The sequence below is a fragment of the Herpailurus yagouaroundi genome, unplaced genomic scaffold (genome assembly GCF_014898765.1).
Source record: "Herpailurus yagouaroundi ecotype Mexico unplaced genomic scaffold, PumYag 165, whole genome shotgun sequence".
Classification (NCBI taxonomy): domain Eukaryota; kingdom Metazoa; phylum Chordata; class Mammalia; order Carnivora; family Felidae; genus Herpailurus; species Herpailurus yagouaroundi.
The window spans coordinates 14,782,006-14,796,092 of NW_024412406.1; the positions used below are offsets into that span (position 1 = coordinate 14,782,006).

At 41.1% G+C, this 14,087-nt stretch overlaps 1 protein-coding gene across 4 annotated transcripts in view; it reads right to left on the reverse strand.

The window, feature by feature from the left end:
• SULF1 (sulfatase 1) overlaps nt 1–14,087 on the reverse strand; it is a 178,002-nt gene that overhangs the window by 31,242 nt on the left and 132,673 nt on the right. For all 4 annotated transcript variants that reach the window (XM_040487645.1, XM_040487642.1, XM_040487644.1 and 1 more), the window contains 5 exons: nt 13,047–13,197; nt 11,960–12,135; nt 9,855–9,983; nt 9,528–9,584; nt 8,679–8,808 (listed from right to left, as the gene is read on the reverse strand). In XM_040487645.1, coding sequence (XP_040343579.1) covers nt 8,679–8,808; nt 9,528–9,584; nt 9,855–9,983; nt 11,960–12,135; nt 13,047–13,197 — 643 coding nt within the window. The remainder of the gene's footprint in view (nt 1–8,678; nt 8,809–9,527; nt 9,585–9,854; nt 9,984–11,959; nt 12,136–13,046; nt 13,198–14,087) is intronic.

A 14,087-nucleotide genomic window follows, 5' to 3' on the forward strand; every position in this document is an offset into this window, starting at 1 on the left:
AAGAAGAGGCCAGTGTTCTACAGCCTAGTAGAAGCTTAAGAAATACTCTGTTTTCTCCCAGACAGGAAAACATGGTTGTCTTTATTCTTGTCTGGTCTTGTGTCTTTTGTGGTTCGAATTTATACCAATTTTGGTACACATACTAATTTTTAAAACACGTAACTGCAGTGAAAACCTTCCTTAGTTTTGTAACCATAACGCACTAAAAAAAAAATTCCGCCTTTTTCTTGGCCTTGAAGAGCTGAGTGTACAGAACAGAAAGTGTAGGCAGAATTTTTAGTGATTTGGTCTATTTGGAATCTAACTGGCATTTTCCCATTAGCCAAATTCCTTGCTAATGTCCCATGGATCAGAGGTGAAGGGAAGGGGTGTTTCTTTCCTGAGACATGAATTTAACCAAACCTGAGGTCTGGTACCATCCTGGGCACTGGTGACATATCACACAAATCAAATATGCACACATATATGTATGCATATATGCATATATGTATGTATGCATATATGCATATATGTATGTATGTATGCTTCTGTACACACATGCACACACGTACCCACATATACTAAAGGTATACATCCACCTACACACATTCTTGTATAAAACAAGGGCCACAGTGAAAAATGCCAACGCTTTTCTATACCATGAACCCTTTGAACAAGCCATAGACCCTATCAGATGGAGTAATTAGCTAGAGGCTTTCAAACTCTTCTTAGTGGCAAGCCTACTAGCAATTTTAATGAAATGTAATTACCACATATTTGCCACAGTCATTTTAGTGTTCGATATCATGATAATTTTTACAGCTGAGCAATAAATCCTTGAATGACTGCCACCACCGTGGTCATCATTGAGAGTTTATAGAGGGAGGCGAGGGAAGAGAACTTTCAGAGAATTGCTCTGAAACTTACACCACCAGTCAGTTACACGCTCAAAACAATGAGGAGATGGTTTCGCAGTGCAGAAGAGCTTCCGGAATCAGAAGGAAGCACGAACTCAGGGAGGCATCTGCTAACGGGACACGGAGTCAGCCTCAGAAACGAGCTTTGTGAAAGACCCGCCCGTGCAGACATACAGACATCAAACTGTCTCCCTTTTGTCTACTCTCTTGAAGTTTATCAGTAAATCAGTTAACTGCCAGGGCCGATGGTCTCCACCTTCCCTGACCACTCACCCCTTCTGTAAATTCCTTTGCCACTTTGTCGGACCTCGTTTCAACATTTCTCTTGCCTCTCTGGCTCCGTCTGTGCCAATCATTTAACATACATTCATCGCACAACTATTTCTGCAGACGTTCTGCTGATGAGGGGCTAGATAAAACCGTGTAAATAATTTTGTAGGTTATTCTGATTTCATTTTACCCTTTCCAGCCACACTGGAATTTGGAATTAAAGGCAGGGACCATGTCTCATACTCCTGAGTTATTCCCTGAAGTTAGCTCAGCATCAAATCACTTTGTTTAGTAATTATGTCTTAGTATATTTTGATTGATTATATATACTTATATATAAATAACACATAATGAAGAGAAGACTGGCTATTTGGCGTAAGGATTCAGGTGTGGGGCAGCTGGTTTAGTGGAATCAAATCTAATGAGAAATATGCTAAAATGGCATTCAAACAAGTCCCTTCAACACTGTCTTTGTCACCATCATTGTCATCATTAGGGAACTCTTACTTGCTGCTGGGTACTTGTCTAGAACATTTTATATATAAATTATCCACTTAATCGTTATGACAACCTAAAGTGCTACCATAATTCGTTCACTGGACTAGGATTCTGTAGTAGTGAAGATCACCTATATTCCACCTGGGACTTGGGAATGGCATTCTGTACCCAAATTGATGTGACGCAGTGGCAAAAGTCTGGACTTTCAGGCCAGAAACGTCCGGATTTGAATATCAGCGTTATCACATTGCTTATGTGTCCTTGAGCAAGTCAGCTACACACTGTAAGCTCCATGAGCATTAGAACTCACTCATGCGCAGCGAGAACTCAGTACATGGTAGGCACTCAACAAAGGCAGTTGGTGTTGTTGTTACTATTATTATTAGTTCCCAACCCACCCCCGCCCCCGCCACGTAAGTTTATTACTTAAAGAATTTGGTCTTAGGCAAACTGAATGGAAGGTAGACATTTTCAATGGAGATAAGTATTGGGTTAGGGATGGGGAGACCTCGATTTTAATTTTCTTTTGCTGCTAACTCTATGGCCATGAGCAAATTGCAGAATCTCTTTGTTCTTCCAGATTCCACATCTGGCAAAATAATACTTGCTCCTCCTGCCCTCAAGGATATGTCATGAGAATAAATTGTTTTTGGAGTTCTCAAAACTCCATATATATGCGCCATATAAATCCAGAGCAATACTATTATAATTGACCTTTAACAATGGTTAGCCAATCCTTGGGCAAGTTCATGTTTCCTGCTTGTAAATTATATATAATACAGTAATTATTATTTAGTGGGGAGACTGTGGCTTTGAATCACACAGATCTTGGTTTGAACTCAGACTTGTCACACTTCCAGCTGGGTGACTTTGGTCAAGTTACTTTCCCATCTGAGCTTTCGTCTCCTTATATTTAAAATGAGCCTGAGATCTCTACTATAGTATAATTTTCAGGTATAAAATGTTCTGTGTAAATGCCTAGCATAATATGAGATGAAGACAGAACTCTGCTTACTTCCTTTAACTACTAGATAATCATGATACTTTCTACATTTCCAACGGCATATATTTCTCAGACTGGTCAAGAATGTTCTATATTCTTATTTATGCCCATTTATGCCCATTTTCATGAGTAAGAAATAAAAATTCTGGCTACAACTTTTTCGAAGGTACACTGCAATGAAAACTTCACACACATACACACGCACACAAACACACACACACACGGATTAGTTCCCCATTATTATATGTCTTATTATGTCGATTTGGTCATAATGCAGGTCAAATCGTGTTCTCTGAAATGTAACAACCATACAGTAATTTTCAGATAACCTGATTATCCTTTAGGCCAGTACCAACATCATGAAAAACAGTTACCTGCATGTGGACGTGTGTTTAGAATTTTTGTCTTAACACCGGGAATATAAAAACACCATATAAACATCCTTGTTGAAGTTATCACTTAGCTGAAGCCACTGTCCGATTTTCTCACAAATATGAATTAGAGTTACTCGTGCTGAGGAGTTTCCTCCTGTTTTCTTTGAGATGGGCTGAGAGGGGGTGAAGGAGGGAAAGTGGAAAGGAAAGAGAGGCAGAAGAAGTTTCCTCCTTTAGATTCTAATCTGGATGATCGTTTGCTGAAGTCAGTAATGATATGTTGGAGGAAATATTGTTCTTGCAGTTTGGGGAAAGTAAAGTTGGTAAACTGACCTTGGCCAACAAGTGATAGCCAGTATTTATTGAGTGCTTGTTATGTGCCAGGTACCGGTTCAAATGCTTACTACACTTAACTCATATAATCTTTATAGTAACCTCCCCATATAATCTTTACTAGTATTATGTCCATTTTCGAGATGAAGAAACTAAGGCAGAGTTAGGTTAAGTGACAAAGCAAGCATGAAGTCAGGATGCAATCCCAGTTGAGTAGGACCCTAGCGACAAAAGAATGGTTTGGGCAGAACGTGAGGCTTCTGGTGAGGCTCAACTGAGGAAATGGCATTGGGGAAGGCAGACGAGAATGTTATGTTTAAGAGACGGGGAGGAGGGGCTCCTGACCAGAGCGAGGCCGTGTTAGGGAGCAGTGGGGAACAAGAACATACATTAAATTGGGTGTGGACACATTAGGTAGTTTATAAGTAAAATGTCCTTATGTTTGTCTTTTTCTGACTTGTTTGGGACATCATTAAATATGGTTTGACATTTAAGCCTGTGGTTTGTATTTTGAAAACTGCACCAAAGCCAAACCATCTAGCACACAATTCAGACACGTCCTTCAGTGCAGGTTGAAGAGGGGAGGTGGCCAGGTTTAGAGGCTGGGCCGTCCATAACGAGCCCTGAGCACACAAATGTTCAGCCAGAGGGTGGCACTGGGGCTTGTTCCTTCTGGCCTGTCCCTCTGGAATCAGGAGCGCCAGGGGGAGGTGTCTAGGAGCTGAGATTTTAACCAGGGCTCAGTGAGTTTCTGGAAACAGGCTGTCAGTTTCTGGCAAACGAACCAGATCTTACTGGTAAATGCCTTTTATTCCTGCTCTGCAGCTGGTCACAGAGGGTCGAGGGATCTACGGCCAGAGGGATAATTTTGGGGATGAGAACACAGATCCTGGAATTAAACCAGTACATTCAACCAGCTACAGTCTGATTTCTCAAACAGTATCAGCTTGCTTGATCTGGGGTTCTTCCATAATTTTAAACAAATCTTTGATTTCATACTGATACAATAGTAGAGAGGCAAACAAAATTGCAAAGTCGCTGGAGTTTAACAACTCACAAAGGATATGAAATGTGCTTAATCAAAAAAAAAAAAAAAAGAAAGCTGTTTTTTTCCAAATGACAGAATCTATGATGTGCAGTTCAAAATTGAATGCCCAGGGATTTTCTCTTTTATGTAACTCCTATTTAAGGAGTCAATCACTGTACCTAGAAGAAGCAAAAACCAGTAACGCTTACCTGACGTGAATGATTCTCAACCCTGGCTATTCATAGGAATCACCCAGGCGCTTGAAAAAAAATCACTGATGTCTGGGTCTCAACCCCAGAAGGTCTGTTTTACTTCGTCTGGAGCGAAGCTTGAACATCAGCTTTTGTAAAGCTGCCTAAGTGATTCTAGTATGCAGTCCTGCTTGGGAACCACTTCCCTAGATGCTGTGAGTGGGTCCCAAACCCGCGGCTTCAGCCAGGCAAGTGCCACATACAATTTCAAGAGAATATCTACTCTGTTACATTTTTGTAGAGGCAGCATGCTCTGGGGAAGAAAGGATTGAACGTGAAGTACAGAGTCGCAGGTCTGACTTCGGGTTTGTAGCTGAAGTTTTCCGGACCTAAATTTCCTTATTAGGAAAAGGATCTCATTCAACTGGAAGATTTCTAAGACTCTTTCCAACTTTCATATTCTCGGACTCTAGACCTCTGGTTCTTAACTTTGTTAACAAATACAGATGCCTTGGCATCACCTCTAGACATGTTAATCTGATTGGTCTAGAGGGAGGCTATAAGTCGGTATTTTCAAAAGCTGCCCAGGTGATTCTAGGGTGCAGGTAGAATTGAACATCACTGATGTGTGGTCTTTGTTGAGCCAAAATCTTTTCAGATAGAAGTTGAGATTTGCACGTGTGTGTGTGTGTGTGCAGTGTATCATATGTAAATCTGTACATAATGTGCTTGGGGGTGTAATGCTAGCTGAGAGGGTGGTGGGGATTCATACTCAGTCTCATATTAATTCAGGAACACAGAAGAAATGCAAACACATATGTCCACACTGCCTTAATTATTAATTAGTCCCTGCTGGTTGCTCTGTTCACAAAGTGAAGAAGTATTGCCAAATGTCTGGGATTCCAGCCCATTTTAATTCTCTGTTGGCTTCGTAGGAATGAAAACAGCAGGTAAGATGGCCTGGAACAGTAATAGCACCCAATATTCACACATTGCCTTATAGTTCATCTAGGACTTTGCATATATGATATCACTGGATTCTTACAAGCCTGAGATCAATTTTCCTCACTTTAGGGATAGACAACCTGAGACTCTTAAGAATCTTGTCCCCAAACACACATCTAAAAAGTAGTGGATGCCAATATTCTAACCCAAACTTTTTGATGTCATATTTCTCTTTCTTTCATTTACCTCCTTCATGCATTCACATTGACTCTGACAAACAATCCTCAGGTGACCAGGCATGGGGGTGTAGTGGGACAGGGGAAATTCGTGCTCTCTTTGTGGGGGAAAAGTGAAGAGAATGGGGCCGAGAGCATGGGTTTTTCCTTTATATCCCATACAGAATCAAACCAAAGAGAAGGCTGTGTTGTCTTTTGAATGCAGGCAGTTAACCTTGGTCAGAGAAAAAGATGCAGGGCACAGGCCAGGAGTGAAATCGATGCCAAGAGAAGAGATTCCTAGCAAGTTAGTTCTGGCCTCAACTGATGCCTTGATCCAGATCAATACAATCTCATTATTCTGGACTTTTTCTTCCCTTTTTATCGTCACTGATATTGTAACTAAAAAGAAAATCTTCAAAGTAGCCAGATAGAAAAAGCAAAAGGCCAAAATATAAAGATTCTGTAGAACACAGTAGAGCAACTGGGCTTGACCCACAGATTCGAGAACTGTCTGGAAGAGGCTTGAGATTTTCCAGAAGTTCTCCGATTCTTAAGCCATTGTGTGAGCGTCAACTATAGAAAGAAATCATCATCTGGGGTATAGTGTAATTCTCCGTTCTCATAATTCAGGCACTTCTGAAAGAAATTGTTGCTAACATTTTCATATATTCATGTGATATAATCTAAATTCAGACTGGTGCACATAGAAATCAAGCAGCAGAGGAAAATCCCAGGGAACTAGATATTTAAGCATTTAGTGGGGGCAAAACAAGTTTAGAAAAATGTGAAAAAGCAAAGTGAAGTTTTTAACATAGTTAGCATTCAGCACAAGAGTGGAGAGCTCATGCCAAAGTGCCATAATCCAGTTATACTACATTTGCCCTTTAGGACATGTATTAAAATTTCAGGTTTTGCAAAATTGTGAGGTTTGCAAAATTGTGTACTGAAAAGGTAGGCAGTGTACCTTATTCTCAGTCGGCTATCATGCTTGCGGCTTAGAGGGCTAAAATAGTAACAAAAATCACCAATTTGCATGAGATACATTTAACCCTGAACATTTCCAACTCCCGAATACAGGTAAATTAGTCTACTGAGGCTGGCTCATAAAAATCATTTCAGAGCTACAAAACAATTCTGAGGTTTTAGTCATAATAATACTTAGAGCTTCCTTAAGAAGGATTTGAAGACATCAAATGAAACTATAATGAATAAGTCTAAGCTTCTCCGCTAAACACTTGAAAATAAAGACTTACTGGAGTACCCTGAAGGCCTGGTTTCATCCCTTCCTTCAACAACCTCCCCCCCACCGCCCCATCTTTTTCTATTTCAGGGGAATCCCTGAGCACAAAAAGGCATGAGGAAATGCAGAATGTATGAGGACCAAGCTGTTTATTGTGAATGTCTGTTCGATAAGCTAGATGCCATATCACATGTACAAATGTATGATGCCTTACATTTATGAGGCCATTTCAATAACGGGACTATCAGTTTCATACGCCTGATATCTTGAACTGGTATTGGCTGGCTGTATGGATATCTAGAGGTCAGATAAGTTGAAAAGAAAAAAAAAAGACTCACCAAAGATTTGAACTTCTCTCTGCCTAGTTCATGTAACTTACCTTGGAAGGCAGCAAGCGGCTGCTGCTTTTGAATCCTACACCTCATTTGGATCCCGGTTCTGCACTCACCGGCTGCCCGTTTGTAAATGTAAATGGGGACAACGATGCCTCCCTCACCGGATGAATATGAGGATTAAACTGAGCTAATACATAGAAAATTCCATATACAGTGCTTTACATAAGACACATGAGTAATAAATATTAGTTTTCACTTTCCTTCCATTTTGTTCTAAGTTGCAATGACTTAGGCAGAAATTCAGTTCCTCTCTCATGATGACACAATACCTCTTTTAGGTAGCATTGGTGTTGATCAAGAGTGTTTAAGATAGTTTGTGTGAAGGGCGCCTGGGTGGGCTCAGGAGGTTCAGCCTCCTACTGTTGATTTCGGCTCAGGTCATGATCTCACAGTTTGTGAGATCGAGCCTTGCATCAGGCTTTGCACTGACAGCGTGGAGCCTGCTTGGGATTGTGTCTCTCCCTCTCTCTCTGCGCTTTTCCAGAGCTCAACCTCTCTCTCTCTCTCTCTTGCAAAATAAATAAACATTTAAAAAAATAGCTTGTGTTCATATGTTCCCACTTTCCTTAGAAACAGGTCTGTTTAATTCATTACATGTTATTTCTTTAGTTCTTATTGATAATAGGTGTTCTGGGTAGCCTTGAATTCTACAGTAATACTTCGATTCATAAAGAGGATTCATTCTAATGGAATAGTTGATGTCAGATACTTTGTGAGCAGAGGTAGAAACGATAAACAAACACAATATGTCTTCCCTTTTCATTCCCCAATCTTGGTCCTTGATTCTGTCCTCCTCTGTAGGTTGGATGACATCTGACTTCAGTACAGGATGGGAAGACCCCATCGTGTCTCTTGGCTGGTTCACTGTCCAGAGGCTCAGCATCTGCCCATGATCTTGACTAAGTAGACTTCTTGATAACCAGTTAACAGGAACCCAAGTGGTTCCTGTTGGCTTCTCCTCAAATGGAACCGAGTTTCTGAACTTTCTAGCCTGGCTAACCATTTCACATGTCTGATATGTTGAACTGGTGTTGGCTAGTCAGGTGGATATCTCGTACTCTCCGAGGGCACCATGTTTTTTCACTGGAGGGAGCCAAGCTGTGATGAGGAGGCCCAGCTTAGACCAGTTAGATAATCCCAGTCAGAGGAGAGCTGTCATAGTGAGCATGGCATGAGCGTAATGAAAAGCTTATTTATCCATAAATGTACATTGTTTTATACGTTGCAAATTTTAAATTAGAAATGAAGACGGATGTGACTTGTGGTGAAGACAAGCTGTGTCACTCACCTGCCCAGGCTGTTCACAGGCTGTCTGGTACCTGGCCTGCTGGCACAATTCCTTGACCCTCTCATATTTGGGCAAGTGATTTGACTGTTGGATATTCTTGCTGGATTCTTCTTTCTTACGTAGAAATTTCCTTTGACAGAAAAGAAAAAGTTTCTAATGTGAGAAACGATCTGCATTATCTTCCTAGCATCATGTGCCTTTTTTACTTTTCTCCTCTGTGACATGAATACACATTCTTCAAATGGCATGACATAGATGTTAGAATCTGGCTCATAGGAGTTCGGCATTTGCCGAGTCCTTTGTGAAGATTATAGGCCAGGCACTAATGAAGAACATTCTCTCCCCAAAGCGTTAATTTCAAAACTCTGGGCATAAATGTTTAGCTGTACAGTTATATAAATGCTTTTCTCTCAATGTAGGTATGGAAAAAACAAGACAATGGGATCATGAATCAAAAGGGGAATCCCAGAAGAGACTCTGGAAATTAAAGTCTCATATATTTAAAGCCAGGAAAGGCACCTAAGGAAAAGAAAGAGAAAGGTGAGGGCCAGGCGGACTTGGGAAGGAGGGCTGAGAAAGTCAATCGACTGGTCTGATTAGGAGCCAAGGCTGAGAAATGCAACCATAAGTGCTTTGGTCCCATCTTGTGAGAATTTATGTTTTACAGTCTGATGCAACAATCATGATGGTGCTGGCCAGTGGAGAATGAGTAGCAAACCATTCAATCTTGTGACTGGGCTTACGAAATCTGCATGCTTAGTAAACCGGAATAAGGGCGAAAAAATACCCAGCAGGGAGAGCTGCCCACTAGGACTGGTTCCCAGAAGCACCCCAGGAACCAATAATTACCCTCTTTCCACGAGGAATGTATCACGCCAAATTCTGGCTTTCTTGTTTGTTCGAAACCTGAAAGCAAAATAATAATATTTACTGTTGGCATCTGGACGTTTTTGCAAACGATTCTGCACTAACAGTTTATTTAAAGAAACACCTCTCACTTCCCACAGACCACGACTGCATCTCTATCAATATGCTATTCACAAACAGCAGGGAAATTCTCAGCTCAGGGCGGTTCTCCTGGGCAAAGCTTTATTTTGCCTCCACTTCTTACAACTGCTGATTGGCTCTAGGTGCCCATGAGCTTGGGGCTGGCTGATGGAAAGCAAATTGACGCACCTGTTACCTGGCTTTTCCGGGTCCAGAAGTTTAAGGACGGACTTGCCATCCACATCGGGAGGTGTGTCGAGCCCAGCGATGTCCAGGATCGTAGGGGCCAGGTCGATGTTGAGAACGATCTGTGGGACTCTGCAAAAGGACAGATGGTTACGCCCCGTACCTAACACCCGTGGCAGTGGCACTTAGGGCCACTTTCTCCACACCGAGATGCACTGGTTTTTGGTCTTCTCTCCCTCTAGCATGGTCTTTCACGCATAAAACCTTTTAACTTGGATCAGACAATTCCCAAAGTTTCGAATGAGCTGAAGAGACATAATAACATTCTTCAAAGAAAGCCTTCTGTTGTCATCACCTTCTCCCTTCTCCCAGGATGTAGTGCAATGTGGCGGCAGAAGAGGCACGCAGGTGAGATTCAGGATATCTGGTTTCTGGGCCCCAATGCTGCTGCAGAATAGGGAACTCTGAGAGAGGCACTTATGCTATCTGCCAAGTTTCCTCCTTGTTAGATCAGGAGTCCGGGCTAGATGCTCCTTAAGGCCATTCCAGATTTTGAATTCTACTTGCATTCTTTTCCTTTATTCTTTCCATAAGTGTTTCATGTACATTATCTTATTTTACACAGAACATTCTGATGTGACCAGCAGGGCGTGTAAAACCCATTTTAAGATGGGAAAATAGAGATGTAGAGGGGTGCAGAAATAGAACTTGACTCCTTGAAGATGTTTTTCTTCTAAATGAAAACCATGTTTCTTAAAATGTTATATTCTTTAAAAATTTTTCTTTATTAATAATTGAAAAAAAATGCTAAAAGTCAGGGGCTGGGGGTACCTGGATGGCTTAGTTGGTTGTGACTGACTTTTGATTTTGACTCAGGTCATGATCTCACAGTTGGTTTAAAAAAATTTTTTTTTCAAAATTTGTTTATTTTTGAGAGACAGAGACAGAGTATGAGCAGGGGAGGGGCAGAGAGAGAGGGAGACAGAATTTGAAGCAGGCTCCAGGCTCCGAGCTGTCAGCACAGAGCCCGACACAGGGCTTGAACTCATGAACAATAAGATCATGACCTGAGCCAAAGTTGGATGCTTAACCGACTGAGACACCCAGAGGACCACCCCCCCCGCAACCCTTATTTGAGTTTACTTATTTATTTTGAGAGAGACAAGACAGCGTGAAAGGGGTGGGACAGAGAGAGGGAGGGACAGAGAGAATCCGAAGCAGGCTCCGTGCTGTCAGCACAGAGCCTGGCTCGGGGCTCGAGCCCACGAAACTGTGAAATCATGACCTGAGCTGAAACCAAGAACCAGACGCTAAACTGACTAGACACCCAGGCACCCCAATCGCACAGTTTTGTAAGATCAAGCCCTGACTCAGGCTCTGTGCTGAGAGCGTGGAGCCTGCTTGGGATTCTCTCTCTCCCTCTCTCTCTGCCCCTCCCCCCACTCACATTCTGTTTCTCTCAAAATCAATAAATAAGCTTAAAAAAAAAAGGCAGGCAGTGGTTATTGTTATTATTATTATTTAAAAAAAAATTTTTTTTTTTAACGTTTATTTATTTTTGGGACAGAGAGAGACAGAGCATGAACGGGGGAGGGGCAGAGAGAGAGGGAGACACAGAATCGGAAACAGGCTCCAGGCTCCGAGCCATCAGCCCAGAGCCCGACGCGGGGCTCGAACTCACGGACCGCGAGATCGTGACCTGGCTGAAATCGGCCGCTTAACCGACTGTGCCACCCAGGCGCCCCAGTTATTATTTTTTAAAGACAGTGTATCTCTGACTCAAAGAAGGTATAGGTGGTGTCCCTAAAGACCACATTTTGTGTCTGTGTACACAGCCCATATGACATGGATTCTGGTCTATGTGACAGAAATAAACATTGGTAGTTAATTTTCCTTTCTCTTTAAAGGTAGTTAATTTTCCTTTCTCTTAGTTCATTTAACACGTTGTAGGGGGAAAAAGGTTTTCATTTTCTGAATTACCAACCTACACACACCCTTTTCTGTTTTGGATGAAAAGAAACCAGACACTGAGATTGGTGACCGAATTCGCTCAGATATACACGAGCCACAACAACTCAGCTGAACGTTGCAAGCAGAGAAATACGTACATTGATCCTGGCTCTACGCTCGGACCGCGAATAAAGAAAGGCACACGGATATCAAAGTCATATGGCATGGACTTCCCCTTGACCAGTCCAAACTGCCCAATATGGTAACCGTGGTCAGCCGTGTAAATGATGTAAGTGTTCTCCAGCTCCCCCGTTTCCACAAGCATATTATACAACTGAAATACAACAGAGACGAGATGTGCAAGATGACGATAGTGTTGCCATGATTTCTCCCCAATTTTTTCCCCATTAATTTTTAAAGGCAAGAGTTCTTTTAATAAGACCAAGAAACACGATCACTAACTACATTTTCAAGTTGCTTACAATTCTGGAGGGAAGAAGTCCAATAATAGAGTTGAAATGTAACTTTTTGAATCTGGCACATTCTTCCTAAAGATTTTGTGCACCTGTTTTTCAAAAGAAACCCTCCACAAAACAGCCTCTACCACCTCACATCAGTTTTACATTGAAAAATCCATTGTTGATTTTTTTCGTCACTCTTATATGGCTATCAAGGGTTAAAAACAGCCTGCTTCTGGGCCTGATCCAACTAGATCCAGCCTGTAGACAAGTTTTATTCGGCTTCTGTTAATTTTTTAAAATTCAGGAAATTTCACATAAAATGTTTGCATTTCTGGTTTCCTTAAAAAAAAGTCAGAAGACCTCATGATACGGGATCTACCTTTCTACGTGGCGAAAATTAGCTGGAGCTGGGTGGTTGCTTCTTGTTATAGATGGGGACACTTAAAGTTCACCATAATCCCTACCATTCCCTATTGTTTCATACGAGACCAGCTTTAGGTATTTACATTATTTGCTTAATTCTTGAGGGTATTTGTGAGTGTAGCCCTTGATTTATGGTGTTTTGATTTTTGTCTCGTCTTTGCCACTGGCTCCAAAGGCAGTGTGGCCTGGAGAGTTAACAGAAGGGGTCAAGATAAGGGAGGGTAGATAAAATCACTGAACACTTATGCATACTCTCTCCCTCTCAAAAACAACAATGAAACAAAAACAGAATTGGCAAGAATGGGTCCGCACAAAGACAGCTGGACCAAAATCTATCACCGAGGCAAATTGGTATGCTTACCCTTTCCACAGAATCATCTACGGACATCAAAGTCTGAAGCCTTTTGCGATGTAGAACGTTCGTAAATTCCATGTGGATGGGCAGCATGGGCCCCGTGTACTGCATAATCCAGTGCTTATCCATATTTGGTGCATAGTTGTAACTAGGGGTTCTGAAAATATCCAGAGAGAATTCTTACTATACATATTTTTAGTCATTTGGAGAAATATTTCAAGTTAAAGGTTGTAAAACAATCATTTCGGAAAGATGATTTAGACATTGCTAAAGTGTTTTTTTTCTCCCATGTACCTTCTATGTTTATAGGAAAAGCTAAAATCTTCACCACCCCAAACAGCACACTTCCTCTAAAGGCATGTGCATTCAACCTTATAAAACCAAGAGCGGTATCTAAAAAAGTAATTAGTGTAAGTTCATTTGGATTCATCGAATAAAATGTGTAAAAACACATCAAGATGATCATGGTATTGTAATATCTACAGATAAAACTCAGTAATACAGAAGGGAAAGTTTTCATGGTGATATTAAGTCGTAAACTTTCATTGCTAATTGGGCTATTACATATAGTCACAAATATGTGTAATAATAATCATAATTTCAATATATTTTTTCTCTTGAGTTTACTGGGCTATTTTATTGATTACTTATATATATCCAGTCTCTATGAGTTTTTCCCCTTCCTATATATAGGATATATAGGTTATATATAGATACCATTAATTTAATTGGATTTGCTGGAATTATAACCAATTCTACGTCTGCAATATACATGCTGATCAATAAAGCTATTCTTTTAATAGACAAATCAATATCGGTGCAGAGCCCAATTTTTCTTAATTACAGGGTGGTGGGTCCTATTACTTTCAAACATCTTGGTTCAAGCTTCTATTTAATTTATTGCAGACACCCAAGTGGTGTCCCACACATTCCATTGGGGACCCACAAAATGTCCCCTTCTTTTTGATATCATCTAACCCAAATCTCTTGACCATTAGATGCTGCCACCTCATATTCCCAAAGTACATATCTATACTAGAGTAATTT